This window comes from Manis pentadactyla, chromosome 4, assembly GCF_030020395.1.
Source record: "Manis pentadactyla isolate mManPen7 chromosome 4, mManPen7.hap1, whole genome shotgun sequence".
Taxonomy (NCBI): Eukaryota; Metazoa; Chordata; class Mammalia; order Pholidota; family Manidae; genus Manis; species Manis pentadactyla.
In genome coordinates, this window is record NC_080022.1 from 134032181 (window position 1) to 134049460 (window position 17280).

The window sequence follows — 17280 nt, forward strand, 5'->3', positions numbered from 1 at the left end:
ACAGTTTTAGATAGAAGTAGTCAGGGCAACCTCTCTGAGGAGATGGCATTTGAGCACAGTAGAATGAAGTAAGGGATCAAGGCCACGTGACCATCTGGGGGAAGAGTGCCTTAGCCCATGGTGGGGGATGGCAGGTGCAAAGGCCCTGAGATGGTACTGTGCTCAGTGTGTTCTAGAAACAGCAAGGAGGCTAATGTGGTATGTTCTAGTAAAGATGTTGCATTTTATGCTAAGGGCAGTGTTGAGACCTGGGATGGATAGAGCAGAGGAAGCAGATTTATTTTTACAGTGGTGGCTCTGGCAGCTGTGCAGGGAGTTGGTTGTAGAGAAGAGGAGGAGAAGGAGGATGCAGGCCCTGGTGCTGGGTGGAATCAATAGAATAGAGGAGAAATGTTAGGCATGTTGTGAAGGATTTGTGAATGGACTGCATGCTGTGGGGAAAGGTGTCCTGCTCTAAAAGGGGGAGTCAAAGTTGAATACAAGGTTTTGGCCTGAGCCAGTGTGTCACTGGTGGTCTTAAACTGATTTTGGGGAGACTAGCAGAGAGGAGAGTGAATTTTGTGGGGAAACTGTTCGTTATTCTCACTTCTCATTTATACAGTTTAGTAATTAATGAGAAAAATTTTAATTAAAGCTGTAAGGATCTTAAAGATCATCTAATTCAGTGATTTCCAGTAGAAAGTCATCTTCTGCAGGATTAAAAAGTATACCAGCCTCCCCCAGGAAGGTGACTCTTCCCCACTAACTGAGGGTGTTGTACACCCCCCGCCCTGTGTTGGGCCAGACGATTGCGCAGGGAGAAAAGCTTGGGTTTCTCTTAGTTAATTCCTGCATATGTGTTTAGTTTGTCTTTTCAGTTTGATTGTGAACTCCTTGAAATCAGGAATTATGTCTTAAGTTGTCTCATGTTTTCCTTCTTACCTAGGAGAGTACTGAGTAATAATAATTATTGCAAATATTAACTTGAGCATAAAACATAAAGCTAAGAAAATCAAGTCTTCTGTATATGATGACACCTGTAATCTTACCTACTGTTATTGGTAAAGGCGTATGCATTGCTGGATTTCCTGGTAGGTTTGGGGTATCAGCAAAGCATCAACATTAAAAGGGAAGGGGGAGAGAAGAGAGAGAAAAAGGCAGGAAGGGAAAATGGGAAATCAGATAACCCAGAAAGAAGGCATTAGGGAATAATTTTTCCCTTAGCATACTTTGGCAAACTGCTTCTCATTTCATGATGACTTTTGTGTTGAACTATGTGAGAGTGAGACTAAAATAGTTATTTCAGTTCTTAGAACTTTTGTAGGTCTGAATTCAGCCTTGGGAAATCTTCTCTGTATGTCTGGTGGTTGGTATGTGTTTGATATTAAATTGTACCCATTTTGTACTTTTATTGTGTAATAGGTATGTGTGTGTGTAATTAATGGCTGTAGTTCTAATTTGCTGTTTTTTGATTGCTAAAATTTTCTTACACTTTTTTCCCTCAATTTTTAAATGTATGCTGTATGTGGCACATCACACATTAGTTTAGAGGAGCAATGTCTGCTGTCAACTCAGGTGCAATGTACTAATTTGAATGGATGCTCAGAGCTGGTGACAGATGTACTTTGAAGGTTGCATTATAAACCTTGACTCATTGTACTGGTTTTTAGCCCTTGCTTTTGCCATGGTCCACACATGGCATCCCAAACTCCTGTTTTGGCGAAGAGCTGGCACTTGCCAGCTGGTATTAGAGTTCTCAAGTGTACTTTGTAATTTGCCTTCTTCCTTCCTTTCTTCCATTGCTTTCTTCCCCATCTTCATAGGTAGGTGAAATTGAATAATGTTATAGAGAATAAATACAAAATCTTGGTATTTTCCACTGGGCCAACCAAGGAAAGTAAGGCTTTAAAGAAACACCTCTGCCTTCTTGGTAAAGTGGAAGAAAGTTGTACTTCTGTTTGGCGTGTTCGTACACTTGGGCAGAGAGACCAGCTCTGTGTTTAAAATCTTAGTCTAAGGACTCAAAATTTTTCTCCCAGTTTTGCCTGGGTTTGGTTCTTCATACATACTGCATTCTTTTATAGGTTTTATAGTGCCCAGCTATAAATGAAGTTAATATAGCCTTTTGGGGCATACTCATTTATGAAAAAACAGTTCACTGGATCCTTTGTATATAGTGTATTAATGGGTAAAATGATAATAGTTAACACTTGCTGAATGATTTTTATCTTCCAAGCACTGCATTAAACACTACGTACACATTTTACACATTCTTCCCTCTCCTTGCCAGAATGGAATCGGCACCCACAACAAGAGTTTATACTTTGTAAGGGCAGAGGTTTTGGTCTATTTGGTCTGTAGTCTATTTTTGTTTCATCCCCACTGATAAGAATAGTGCCTACCACATAGTAAGTAGTACTAAGGAAATGGTTTTTTGAATAAACGAATTATTTTCTTTAATCCTCAGCAGCCCCTGAGGTAGAAATTAGAAATTACTATCCATTGATTGCTGTAGATGGTGGAGCCAAGATGTGAGCTTGTGCTCACAGCCTTTCCCTTCATGCTGGGGAGCAGCATGAAGTCTTAGTCAAGGTCGATTTTCAGTTCCTGCCTCCTGTCTAGTAGGCACAAAGTTTACGTAAAAGGCTGAACTGTAGGGAAGCAATTCTTTCTAGACGATATGAAAAGTGTGAAAAGTGCTAGAAGAATTACAAGTAGTGGAGATGGGGGTGAATAGGTGTAACTCGCCTGGAGCTGTGCTCACACATAGCAAATGCTTGAACATGATGGCTAATTACTGTTACTGCTGCTACTGTTATGTCACTGTCATCATTAGCATAATTTTTGTGAATCTTACGCACTGCGTTCTAAAGCAAATGACTGTTCATATCTGGACTGAACTGGTCAGAGACGGTTTCGTGAACAAGATGGTCCTTGTGTCATGGACAGAATGTGGGTAGGTGGGGACAGGAGAGGAGTTACTTGAGATGAAAAAAATCCTGTAAACATGGGGACTGAGGCCGAAAATGTGTGTTCCCTGTTCCTTGGACAGCAAGGAGACATATTAATATGTCTGGCACAGGAGGGGCATGTTAGTACTAGAGGGAGAAGGATTAAGATTGATAATTTAGAATTTGTTTATTATGTTATGAATGCTACATTATATTCATAAAACCAGATTTGAAACCTGCATGTGCTTTAATCAGTAACCAACACCGTTTGATAAGAAAGTATATGGTTATTTTTTAATGCTCTAATTTATAGTTGCAACATTGTATCTTCTTAAGAAATAATATCAGTGCCTTTGGTCTCACATAGCCTGTGAGACAAGCTTTGTCCTAATAAAAAGGCCACTTCCATCATTTGGTCTTGTGCTTTGAAATTTAAGACTTTCCTTTATGAGTATTGACTCAAATGTATCTTGGAGGATTAGTAAGAGTACTAAATGCTATCACAGTCTCCTTCACATCCCTGCCTTATTCATCCTCGTATCTCTTCCAGCACTGAACATGGTTGCTGGCATAAACTAAGGGTGCAATATATTGTAGTTTAATTGAATTTTCAAAGCATGTGAGGCTGGCCACCTCTGCACTTGTGGGAGTAGTTTGCAGCAAAGCTATATTTTTTGAGTTATGTAACACATTTAATCCTGTTTTCAGGTCCAGCCTGATGACCGGAGGGGCTAAGCGAGGAGTACCCAGCCCTTGGCTCTTGGAGGAGCCAGAGGAGACCAGAGGCGTGGGTGTTGATGGAATCCGACAGCAGCAGCAGCAGATCATCCAAGGTACTGACGCCGGGGGTGTGGGCACGGGACCTGCCAGGTGTCTGCTGAGCCCCGAACGTTCCCTACGCCCACTGAAAATCAGGGGAACTGTTGGTCTTCTAAAGCTCTCCACGACTCCGTGTCTTAGGATGCTGGAGGCATAGACAAGTGGTGTCATCCCTGAGGAACTGCACGGAAGTAGTGATTCCCAACTGGGAGACAGCGTGCGCACGGCTCTGACTCCAGTAAGCCCAGGGGTGACTGTGGCATTAGTATGCATTATCCTGATGACTAATCAATCTTTGCACTTGCTTACTAGTCATTAGTATGTCTTCTTTGGTAAAGTTATCTGTTCAGATTTTTACCTTTTTTTAACTAGGTTGTGTTTTATTACTGAGTTGTAAGAATTTTTTAACATATCCTTTTATGTGTCATTTGTCAGATAGATTTCACAAATATTTTTTCCCCATCCATGGCTTACATTTTTCATTTTCTTAGCAATCTTTTAAAGAGCAAAAATTCTTAATTTTGATGAAGTCCAGTTAGAAATCATTTACTACCTAAATTCACAAAGATTTGCTGCTTTGTTTTTTTCCTAGAAATTTTAATAGTCTTATGCTTTACATTAGGATTATGATCTACTTTGAGTTTATTTTCTATATAGTAAGGTATAATTAGACATTCAGTTTTTGTTCTTCTTTGCATTTGGGTATCTATCTCAGTGCTATTTTTAAAAAAAAGATTATTCTTCCTCTACAGAATTACTCTACTTTTGTCAAAAATCAGTTGTCCATTTATATATTGGCCTGTTTCAGGACTCTCCATTCTGATCCACTGGTCCATTTATTTAATCTTTACATCAATGCCACACCATTTCGATTATTGTACCTTTGTCATAAGTCTTTAAGTCACATAATATAAGTCCTCCAACTTTGATTTTTTTCTAAAATTTTATTGGATATTCTAGGTCTTTTACATTTCCATGTAAATTTTAGAATGTTAGATTTATACTTAAGTATTTCATATTTTTGAGTGCTAACATAAATGATACGAGTTTTTTATTTCAAATTCTACCTGTTCATTGCTGGCATATAGGAAACTGATTGACTTTTGTATATTAGCCTTTTATTTTACAACCTTGCTATAATTGCATATTAATTCAAGGAGATTTTTTTTGCCAATTCTTTTGAATTTTCTGTATAGGCAATCATGTTGTTTGGAAAGTTTTTTTCTTTTCTTCCCAACCTAAGTACCTTTTCTTTCCTTCTCATTTCCTTGTCTTTCTTTGTTTAATCTTTATATCAATGCCACACCATTTCGATTATTGTACCTTTGTCATAAGTCTTTAAGTCACATAATATAAGTCCTCCAACTTTGATCTTTTTCAAAATTTTTATTGGATATTCTTTTATAAGAATATAATACTTATATATAAGAATAAATTTTATTCCCTCCCTTCTTTCCTTCCTTCCTTCCTTCCTTCCTTCCTTCCTTCCTTCCTTCCTTTCTTTCCTTCTTTTCATCCTTCTGTCTTTCTCTCTCTCTGTCTCTCTCTCTCTCCTTTCTTTCTTTGTTCTCAGTACAGTGTTCAAAAGGAGTGGTGAGAGAGAATTTTCTTGCCTTGTACCTGATATTACCTGAAAAGCTTTGAGTTTCACACCTGTAAGTATAATGTTACCTGTGAGGATTTTGGAGATATCCTTTATCGAGTTGAGGAAGTTCCACTCTCTTCCTTGTTTACTGAAATGGCTGTTGGATTTTCTAAAATACTTTTTCTGCATCTAGTAATATGATCATGTGATTTTTGTTTTATTAGCCTGTGGTGTGATGGATTACATTAATAGATTTTTTTTTATTAGTTTTATTTTGGTATCATTCATCTACAATTACATGAAGGACATTATGTTTACTAGGCTCCCCCTTCACCAAGTCCCCCCCACATACCCGTTCACAGTCACTATCCATCAACATAGTATGATGCTGTAAAATAACTACTTGTCTTCTCTGTGTTGCACAGCCCTCCCCTTTCTCCCACCCCCCATATTATGCATGCTAATCATAATACCCCCGTTCCTCTTCCCCCCCCTTATCCCTCCCTACCCACCCATCCTCCCCAGTCCCTTTCCCTTTGGTACCTGTTAGTCCATTGTGGGTTCTGTGATTCTGCTGCTGTTTTGTTCCTTCAGTTTTTCCTTTGTTCTTATACTCCACAGATGAGTGAAATCATTTGGTATTTGTCTTTCTTCACTTGGTTTATTTCACTGACCATAATACCCTCTAGCTCCATCCATGTTGTTGCAAATGGTAGGATCTGTTTTTTTCTTATAGCTGAGTAATATTCCATTGTATATATATATATATATATATATATATATATATACCACATCTTCTTTATCCATTCGTCTACTGATGGACACTTAGGTTGCCTCCACATCTTGGCTATTGTAAATAGTACAGCGATAAACATAGGGGTGCATCTGTCTTTTTCAAACTGGAGTGCTGCATTCTTAGGGTAAATTCCTAGGAGTGGAATTCCTGGGTCAAATGGTATTTCTATTTTGAACATTTTGAGAAACCTCCATACTGCTTTCCACAATGGTTGAACTAATTTACATTCCCACCAACTGTGTAGGAGGGTTCCCCTTTCTCCACAACCTCGCCAACATTTGTTGTTGTTTGTCTTTTGGATGGTAGCCATCCTTACTGGTGTGAGATGATATCTCATTGTGGTTTTAATTTGCATTTCTCTGATGACAAGCGATGTGGAGCATCTTTTCATGTGTCTGTTGGCCATCTGAATTTCTTCTTTAGAGAACTGTTTATTCAACTCCTCTGTCCATTTTTTACTTAGATTATTTGCTTTTTGTTTGTTGAGGTGTGTGAGCTCTTTATATATTTTGAATGTCAACCCTTTATCGGAGCTGTCATTTATGAATATATTCTCCCATACTGTAGGATACCTTTTCTATTGATGGTGTCCTTTGCTGTATAGAAACTTTTCAGCTTGATATAGTCCCATTTGTTCATTTTTGCTTTTGTTTCCCTTGCCTGGGGAGATATGTTCAAGAAGAGGTCACTCATGTTTATGTCTAAGAGATTTTTGCCTATGTTTTTTTCTAAGAGTTTTATGGTTTCATGACTTACATTCAAGTCTTTGATCCATTTCGAATTTACTTTTGTGTATGGGGTTAGACAGTGATCCAGTTTCATTCTCTTACATGTAGCTGTCCAGTTTTGCCAGCACCATCTGTTGAAGAGACTGTCATTTCGCCATTGTATGTCCATGGCCCCTTTATCGAACATTAGTTGACCATATATGTTTGGGTTAATGTTTGGAGTCTCTATTCTGTTCCATTGGTCTGTGACTCTGTTCTTGTGCCAGTACCAAATTGTCTTGATTACTGTGGCTTTGTAGTAGAGCTTGAAGTTCGGGAGTGAGATCCCCCCCGCTTTATTCTTCCTTCTCAGGATTGCTTTAGCTATTCCGGGTCTTTGGTGCTTCCATATGAATTTTTGAACTATTTGTTCCAGTTCATTGAAGAATGCTGTTGGTAGTTTGATAGGGATTGCATCGAATCTGTACATTGCTTTGGGCAGGATGGCCATTTTGATGATGTTAATTCTTCCTAGCCAAGAGCATGGGTTGAGTTTCCATTTGTTAGTGTCCTCTTTAATTTCTCTTAAGAGTGTCTTACAGTTTTCAGGGTTTAGGTCTTTCACTTCTTTCGTTAGGTTTATTCCTAGGTATTTTATTCTTTTTGATGCTATTGTGAATGGAATTGTCTTCCTGATTTCTCTATTAGTTTATTGTTAGTGTATAGGAAAGCCACAGATTTCTGTGTGTTAATTTTGTATCCTGCAACTTTGCTGAATTCCGATATTAGCTCTAGTAGTTTCGGAGTGGAGTCTTCAGGGTTTTTTATGTACAATATCATGTCATCTGTAAATAGTGACAGTTTAACTTCTTCTTTACCAATCTGGAATCCTTGTATTTTTTTGTTTTGTCTAATTGCCATGGCTAGGACCTCCAGTACTATGTTGAATAACAGTGGGGAGAGTGGGCATCCCTGTCTTGTTCCCGATTGCAGAGGAAAAGCTTTCAGCTTCTCGCTGTTCAGTATGATGTTTGCTGTGGGTTTATCATATATGGCCTTTATTATGCTGAGGTACTTGCCCTCTGTACCCATTTTGTTGAGAGTTTTTATCATGAATGGATGTTGAATTTTGTCAAATGGTTTTTCAGCATCTATGGAGATGATCATGTAGTTTTTGTCTTTCTTTTGGTTGATGTGGTGGATGATGTTGATGGATTTTCGAATGTTGTATCATCCTTGCATCCCTGGGATGAATCCCACTTGGTCATGGTGTATGATCCTTTTGATGTATTTTTGAATTCGGTTTGCTAATATTTTATTGAGTATTTTTGCATCTACGTTCATCAGTGATATTGGTCTGTAGTTTTCTTTTTTTGGTGGGGTCTTTGCCTGGTTTTGGTATTAGGGTGATGTTGTCCTCATAGAATGAGTTTGGAAGTATTCTCTCCTCTTCTATTTTTTGGAAAACTTTAAGGAGAATAGGTATTATATCTTCTCTGTATGTCTGATAAAATTCCGAGGTAAATCCATCTGGCCCAGGGGTTTTGTTCTTTGGTAGTTTTTTGATTACCACTTCAATTTCATTGCTGATAATCGGTCTGTTTAGATTTTCTGTTTCTTTCTGGATCAGTCTTGGAAGGTTGTATTTTTCTAGGAAGTTGCCCATTTCTCCTAAGTTTTCCAGCTTGTTGGCATATAGGTATTCATAGTACTCTCTAATAATTCTTTGTTTTTCTGTGGGGTCCGTCGTGATTTTTCCTTTCTCATTTCTGATTCTGTTGATGTGTGTTGACTCCTTACCCTCTTAATAAGTCTGGCTAAAGGCTTATCTATTTTGTTTATTTTCTCGAAGGACCAGCTCTTGGTTTCATTGATTTTTGCTATTGTTTTATTCTTCTCAATTTTATTTATTTCTTCTCTGATCTTTATTATGTCCCTCTTTCTGCTGACCTTAAGCCTCATTTGTTCTTCTTTTTCCAATTTCGATAATTGTGACATTAGACCGTTCATTTGGGTTTGTTCTCCCTTCTTTAAATATGCCTGGATTTCTATATACTTTCCTCTTAAGACTGCTTTTGCTGTGTCCCACAGTAGTTGGGACTTTGTGTTGTTGTTGTCATTTGTTTCCATATATTGCTGGATCTCCATTTTAATTTGGTCATTGATCCATTGATTATTTAAGAGCATGTTGTTAAGCCTTCATGGGTTTGTGAGCCTTTTGCTTCCTTTGTACAATTTATTTCTAGTTTTATGCCTTTGTGGTCTGAAAAGTTGGTTGGTAGGATTTCAGTCTTTTGGATTTTACTGAGGCTCTTTTTGTGGCCTAGTATGTGGTCTATTCTGGAGAATGTTCCATGTGCACTTGAGAAGAATGTGTATCCTGTTGCTTTTGGATGTAGAGTTCTATAGATGTCTATTAGGTCCATCTGTTCTAGTGTGTTGTTTAGTGCCTCTGTGTCCTTACTTATTTTCTTTCTGGTGGACCTGTCCTTTGGAGTGAGTGGTGTGTTGAAATCTCCCAAAATGAATGCATTGCATTCTATTTCCTCCTTTAATTCTGTTAGTATTTGTTTCACATATGTTGGTGCTCCTGTATTGGGTGCATCTGTATTTATAATAGTTATATCCTCTTGTTGGACCGAGCCATTTATCATTATGTAATGTCCTTCTTTATCTTTTGTTACCTTCTTTATCTTTTGTTACCTTCTTAGTTTGAAATCTATTTTGTCTGATACTAGTGTTGCAACACCTGCTTTTTTCTCTCTGTTGTTTGCATGAAATATCTTTTTCCATCCCTTGACATTAAGTCTGTGCATGTCTTTTGGTTTGAGGTGAATCTCTTGTAAGCAGCATATGGATGGGTCTTGCTTTTTTATCCATTCTATTACTCTGTGTCTTTTGATTGGTGCATTCAGTCCATTTACATTTAGGGTGATTATTGAAAGGTATGTACTTATTGCCATTGCACCCTTTAAGTTTGTGGTTACCAAAGGTTCAAGGTTAGCTTCTTTACTATCTTACTGTCTAACTTAACTCGCTCATTGAGCTATTATAAACACGGTCTGATGATTCTTTATTTCTCTCCCTTCTTATGCCTCCTCGTCCCTTCTTTATATGTTGGGTGTTTTGTTCTGTGCTCTTTTTAGGAGTGCTCCCATCTAGAGCAGTCCCTGTAAGATGCCCTGTCGAGGTGGTGTGTGGGAGGGAAATTCCTTCAACTTTTGCTTGTCTGGGAATTGTTTAATCCCTCCTTCATATTTAAATGATAATCGTGCTGGATACAGTAGTCTTGGTTTGAGGCCCTTCTGTTTCATTGCATTAAGTATATCATGCCATTCTCTTCTGGCCTGTAGGGTTTCTGCTGAGAAGTCTGATGATAGCCTGATGGGTTTTCCTTTGTAGGTGACCTTTTTTTTCTGTCTGGCTGCCTTTAATACTTTGTCCTTGTCTTATCTTTGCCATTTTAATTATTATGTGTCTTGGTGTTGCCCTCCTTAGATCCCTTGTCATGGGAGTTCTGTGTACCTCTGTGGTCTGAGAGGCCATTTCCTCTCCTAGTTTGGGGAAGTTTTCAGCAATTATTTCTTCAAAGACACTTTCTATCCCTTTTTCTCTCTCTCTTCTTCTTCTGGTACTCCTATAATGCAGATATTGTTCTGTTTTGATTGGTCACTGAGTTCTCTTAAAATTCTTTCATTCCTGGAGATCCTTTTATCTCTCTCTGCATCAGCTTCTTCCTGTTCTCTGTTTTCTAGTCCATTAATGGTCTCTTGCATATCGTCCATTCTGTTTTGAAGTCCTTCCAGTGCTTGTTTTATTTCTGTTATATCCCTCCTTAGTTCTTGCATATTTCTCTGCAAGTCCATCAGCATGGTTATGTTTTTTGTTTTGAATTCTTTCTCAGGAAGATTGGTTAAATCTATCTCCCCAAGTTCCTTCTCAGGGGAAGATGTAGAAGATGTCGAAGCTGTCTGGGTTCATCTTGCCTGGATCCAATTTTTTTGCCTTTTCATTTTGATAGGTGCAGTGGTGTGCTATTGACTGTCTGTCAGCTGGGAGAGTCAAGACTCTTTCCACATGGCTGCTGGCCTTTCTTTACTGGGACATCTGCGGCCCCTAGTGGCTTGTGTTGGGCAATTGCGTGTAGACTGGGTCTCTGTATCTTGCCCAGCTGGTATGGAGCAAGCTCCCTTGCTGTGGGCTTGGCCAGCCTCAGGCTCCTGCTATGCTATGGCGGGGCCCTGGAGGGGTAATGGACGGGGTGGTGTTTGGCTGTTTACCTCCGTGAGGGGTCTCAGAGCTGTTGCCCAGGGGGTTAGTGTGCCTGGACTTCCCTGGAATTTCCACCTGCTGGACTGTAACCTGGGATGCTTCCGTCCAGCTGTGGGGTCCCTGTCCCTTTAAGACTTTTAAAAAGCACTCGCTTTTCTTTGTCACAGGGGCGCTAGCTTTGGGACCCGCTCACAGGTCTTACTGTCCCCTTTCCCTAGTTTCCAGCACCCCACGCATGCACTGTGTGTCTGCGCTCTGGTGCAGATGGCTGGGGCTGGGTGATTAGAAGTCCTGGGCTCCCTCTCCCTCCCCGCTCCGACTCCTCTCCTCCCACTGGGAGCTGGGGTGAGGGGCCTCGGGTCCCGCCGGGCTGTGGCTTGTATTTTACCCCTTTCACCAGGCACTGGGTTCTTGCAGGTGTGGATGTAGTCTGGCTGTTGTCCTGTGTCTTCTGGTCTCTCTTTTCAGGATAGTTGTATTTGTTGTATTTTCAAAAATATATATGTTTTTGGGAGGACATTCCCACTGTCCTACTCACCCTGCCATCTTGGCTCCTCCATTCCATTAATAGATTTTTGAATATTGAAACAGTATTGTAAAGCTGTGATAAATTTTACTTTGTTGTGGTATATAGTTTTGGGTTTTTAAAAAATTTTTTATTAAGGTGTCACTGATATAAACTCTTATGAAGGATACACATGAAAAGCGTTGTGGTTACTACATTCACCCATATTATCAAATCCCCCCCACAACCCATTGAAGTCACTGTACGTCAGTATAGTAAGACACCACAGAGTCACTACTTGTCTTCTCTGTGCTATGGTGTCTTTCCTGTGACACCTCCAGCAAACACCATGCATACCAGTCATAATACCCCTTGATCCCCTTCTCCCTCTATCCTGACCCACCTTCCACCAACCCTCCCCTTTGGTAACCACTAGTCCATTCTTGGAGTATGTGAGTCTGCTGCTGTTTTGTTCCTTCAGTTTTGCTTCGTTGTTATACTCCACAAATGATGGAAATCATTTGGTACTTGTCTTTCTCTACCTGGCTTATTTCACTGAGCATAATATCCTCTAGCTCCATCCATGTTGTTGCAAATGGTAAGATTTGTTTTCTTCTTATGGCTGAATAATACCCCATTGTGTATATGTACCACAAGTTCTTTATCCAATCATTTACTGATGGACACCTGGGTTGCATTCATATCTTGGCTATTGTAAATACTGATACGATAAACATAGGTGTGCATGTGTCTTTTTAAAAAAATTTTTAATTAAGGTATTATTGATATACACCCTTATGAAGGTTTCACATGAAAAAACAATGTGGTTACTATATTTACCCATAGTATCAAGTCCCCACCCATACCCCAATGCAGTCACTGTCCATCAGTGTAGTAAGATGCCACAGATCCACTATGTGCCCTCTCTGTGCTACACTGTTCACCCCATGATTCCCCCACACCATGTGTACTAAACATAATACCCCTCAATCCCCTTCTCCCTCCCTCCCCAACCACCCTCCCACAACCCTCCCCTTTGGTAACTACTAGTCCCTTCTTGGAGTCTGCGAGTCTGGTGCTATTTTGCTCCTTCAGTTTTGCTTCATTGTTATACTCCACAAATGATAAATCATTTGGCACTTGTCTTTCTCCACCTGGCTTATTTCACTGAGCATAATTTCCTCCAGCTCCATCCATATTGTTGCAAATGGTAGGATTTGTTTCTTTCTTATTGCTTAGTAGTATTCCATTGTGTATATGAACCACATCTTCTTTATGCATTCATTTACTGATGGACACTTAGGTTGCTTCCATATCTTGGCTATTGTAAAAAGTACTGCGATAAGCATAGGGGTGCATATGTCTTTTTGAACCTGAGAAGTTGTATTCTTTAGGTAAATTCCAAGGAGTGGGATTCCTGGATCAACTGGTATTTCTATTTTTAGTTTTTTGTTTTTGTTTTTGTTTTTTTGAGAGGGCATCTCTCATATTTATTGATCAAATGATTGTTAACCACAATAGAATTCTGTATAGGGGAGTCAATGCTCAATGTACAATCATTAATCCACCCCAAGCCTAATTCTTGTCAGTCTCCAATCTTCTGAAGCATAAAAAACAAGTTCTTACATGGTGAACAATTTCTTACATAGTAAATAAGTTCTTACATGGTGAACAGTACAAGGCAGTCATCACAGAAACTTTCGGTTTTGATCACGCATTATGAACTATAGACAATCAGGTCAAATATGAATATTCGTTTGATTTTTATACTTGATTTATATGTGGATCCCACATTTCTCCCTTTATTATTATTATTATTATTATTTTTAATAAAATGCTGTAATGGTAGGTAGATGTAAGATAAAGGTAGAAAACTTAGTTTAGTGTTGTAAGAGAGCAAATGTAGATGATCAGGTGTGTGCCTGTAGACTATGTGTTAATCCAAGCTAGACAAGGGCAATAAAACATCCACGGATGCAGAAGATTTCTCTCAGAACAGGGGGGGTGAGGTTCTAAGCCTCACCTCTCTTGATCCCCAGTTTCTCACCTGATGGACCCCCTGCGACTGTGCCTGTCTTAGATTGTTCCTCCCTTGAGGAATCTTACCCGTCTCTGGCTAACCAGTCATCTTCCGGGGCCATACAGGGAAATGTAAAGTTGGTAAGTGAGAGAGAAGCCATATTGTTTGAAAAGGTTAGCTTTTTACTTCTTTGCAGATTTATGCCCTGTGGCTTCTATGCCCAGCATTTGTCTTGAGGTATCTCTACCACTTGGAGGAATTATGATACTCGGTAAATTTGATATGAGGCACGAATTGTATTTAAGGGTTGTAATTAGGAAGGAAGAAGAAAAGTTATAGAAGTAGCAAGCGGAAGAAAACATGGGAAGATTGATTATTTCTTTGACATATCTTCTTGTAGAGTAACTTCAGCATGTATAGGTTTTAAACTACTAATTAAATTGCGCCCACACATTAACATAATAGGAATACAGTTACTACATAAACAAAGCAGATCTATAATTACCAGCCATCTCCAGTGAAGCCAAGAAAACCAGTTAGGCACCCTAGGCATTTGTGAAAATTTGTCTATGATATGATGGATATTGTCCAAGTGTACTTGAACAGTCTGAGAGAAATCAGACAAATTAAAACAGCCCATTCCTGGGAACAGTTCACATCCCATATGTTCTTTTTTTTTTCTTTTTTTTTTCATATAATCATTTTTTATTGAAGGGTTGTTGACACACAGTATTACATTACTTTCAGGTGTACAACACAGTCATTCAACATTTATATACATGATAATTCTAGGTACCAGCTATCACCATACCAAGTTGTTAACAATATTTTGACTATATTCCTTATGCTATACATTACATCCCGGTTACTTATTTATTTTACAATTGGAAGTGTGTACTTTTTTTTTTTTTTTTGTGAGGGCATCTCTCATATTTACTGATCAAATGGTTGTTAACAACAATAAAATTCTGTATAGGGGAGTCAATGCTCACTGCACAATCATTAATCCACCCCAAGCCTAATTTTCGACAGTCTCCAATCTTCTGAAGCATAACAAACAAGTTCTTACATGGAGAAAAAATTCTTACATAGTGAATAATTTACAGGGTGAACAGTACAAGGGCAGTCATCACAGAAACATTCGGTTTTGCTCATACATTATGAATTATAAACAGTCAGTTCAAATATGAATACTCATTTGATTTTTATACTTGATTTATATGTGAATCCCACCATTCTCTCTTTATTATTATTATTTTTAATAAAATGCTGAAGTGTTAGGTAGATACAAGATAAAGGTAGAAAACAGTTTAGTGTTGTAAGAGAGCAAATGTAGATGATCAGGTGTGTGCCTGTAGACTATGTGTTAATCCAAGCTAGACAAGGGCAATAAAACATCCACGGATGCAGAAGATTTCTCTCAGAACAGGAGTGGTGAGGTTCTAAGCCTCACCTCTCTTGATCCCCAGTTTCTCACCTGATGGCCCCCCTGTGACTGTGCCTGTCTTAGGTTGTTCCTCCCTTAAGGAATCTTACCCATCTCTGGCTAACCAGTCATCTTCCGGGGCCATACAGGGAAATGTAAAGTTGGTAAGTGAGAGAGAAGCCTTATTGTTTGAAAAGGTTAGCTTTTTACTTCTTTGCAGATTTATGCCCTGTGGCTTCTATGCCCAGCATTTGTCTTGAGGTATCTTTACCACTTGGAAGAATTATGATACTCGGTAAATTTGATATGAGGCACGAATTCTGTTTAAGGGTTTTAATTAGGAAGGAAGAAGAAAAGATATAGAAGTAGCAAGCGGAAGAAAACATGGGAAGATTGATTATTTCTTTGACATATCTTCTTGTAGAGTAACTTCAGCATGTGTAGGTTTTAAACTACCAATTAAATTGCGCACACACATTAACATAATAGGAGTATAGTTACATAACCAAAGGATACCTGTAATTACCAGCCATCTCCAGTGAAACCAAGAAAACCGGTTAGGCACCTTAGGCATTTGTAAAAACTTTTCTATGATATGGTGGATATTGTCCAACTGAACTTGAACAGTCTGCGAGAAATCAGACAAATTAAAACAACCCATTCCTGGGGACTGTTCACATCCCATATGTTGTTTTAACAGTAAATAGTCTGTAGTTGTAAGATTTTGGAGCGCTACAATTTGCACTTCTCCTAATTCTTGGTTGAGTTCCAACAGTATAGATCCAGTCAAATTTGTTGTTTTAGTGTATGCACAGGCCAGCTTAGATATCTCCTTCTTCATTCCCATGGCAAGTCCAGGAACTGGTGGGATGAGTGCATCTACACCTGTAGCAGTGCGTGGATCTTTGTTGGGGTTTTTTGATGATCATCTTCTGGCATGAGTCTTCCAGAGAGTGCAGATGTTGGAAGTTCTTTTTCATATCGTATCTTAGTTCATTTTCGGGGTAGCCCAATTAGGCTTTGATCCTCTGTATAAACACAAACAGACCCTTTGCCTACACTTTTATATGCCCTTTATACCGTTGTGTAGAACTCATTGGAGGTCACCACACAGGAACTGCCTTTTTTTTTTTTTCGGTATCATTAATCTACACTTACATGATGAATATTATGTTTACAAGGCTCTCCCCTATACCAGGTCCCCGCTATAAACCCGTTACAGTCACTGTCCATCAGCATAGAAGAATGTTGTAGAATCACTACTTGTCTTCTCTGTGTTGTACAGCCCTCCCCTTTCTCCCACCCCCCCATGCATGCTAATCTTAATACCCCCGTTCTTCTCCCCCACCTTATCCCTCCCTACCCACCCATCCTCCCCAGTCCCTTTCCCTTTGGTACCTGTTAGTCCATTCTTGAGTTCTGTGATTGTGCTTCTGTTTTGTTCCTTCAGTTTTTCCTTTGTTCTTATACTCCACAGATGAGTGAAATCATTTGGTATTTCTCTTTCTATGCTTGGCTTGTTTCACTGAGCATAATACCCTCCAGCTCCATCCATGTTGCTGCAAATGGTAGGATTTGTCCTTTTCTTATGGCTGAGTAGTATTCCATTGTGTATATGTACCACATCTTCTTTATCCATTCATCTATCGATGGACATTTAGGTTGCTTCCAATTCTTGGCTATTGTAAATAGTGCTGCGATAAACATAGGGGTGCATCTGTCTTTCTCAAACTTGATTGCTGCATTCTTAGGGTAAATTCCTAGGAGTGCAATTCCTGGGTCAAATGGTAAGTCTATTTTGAGCTTTTTGAGGAACCTCCATACTGCTTTCCATACTGGTTGAACTTATTTACATTCCCACCAGCAGTGTAGGTGGGTTCCCCTTTCTCAGAACCTCGCCAACATTTGTTGTTGTTTGTCTTTTGGATGGCAGCCATCCTTACTGGTGTGAGGTGATACCTCATTGTAGTTTTAATTTGCATTTCTCTGATAATTAGTGATGTGGAGCATCTTTTCATGTGTCTGTTGGCCATCTGTATTTCTTTTTTGGAGAACTGTCTGTTCAGTTCCTCTGCCCATTTTTTAATTGGATTATTTGCTTTTTGTTTGTTGAGGTGTGTGAGCTCTTTATATGTTTTGGACGTCACGCCTTTATCGGGTCTGTCATTTACAAATATATTCTCCCATGCTTTAGGGCTCCTTTTTGTTCTACTGATGGTG

The 17280-nt window shown here is 39.1% G+C and overlaps 1 protein-coding gene across 2 annotated transcripts in view; it reads left to right on the forward strand.

The window, feature by feature from the left end:
* Nucleotides 1-17280, forward strand: part of STX8 (syntaxin 8) — a 292360-nt gene that overhangs the window by 45635 nt on the left and 229445 nt on the right. For both annotated transcript variants that reach the window (XM_057500881.1, XM_057500882.1), the window contains exon 5: nucleotides 3639-3763. In XM_057500881.1, coding sequence (XP_057356864.1) covers nucleotides 3639-3763 — 125 coding nt within the window. The remainder of the gene's footprint in view (nucleotides 1-3638; nucleotides 3764-17280) is intronic.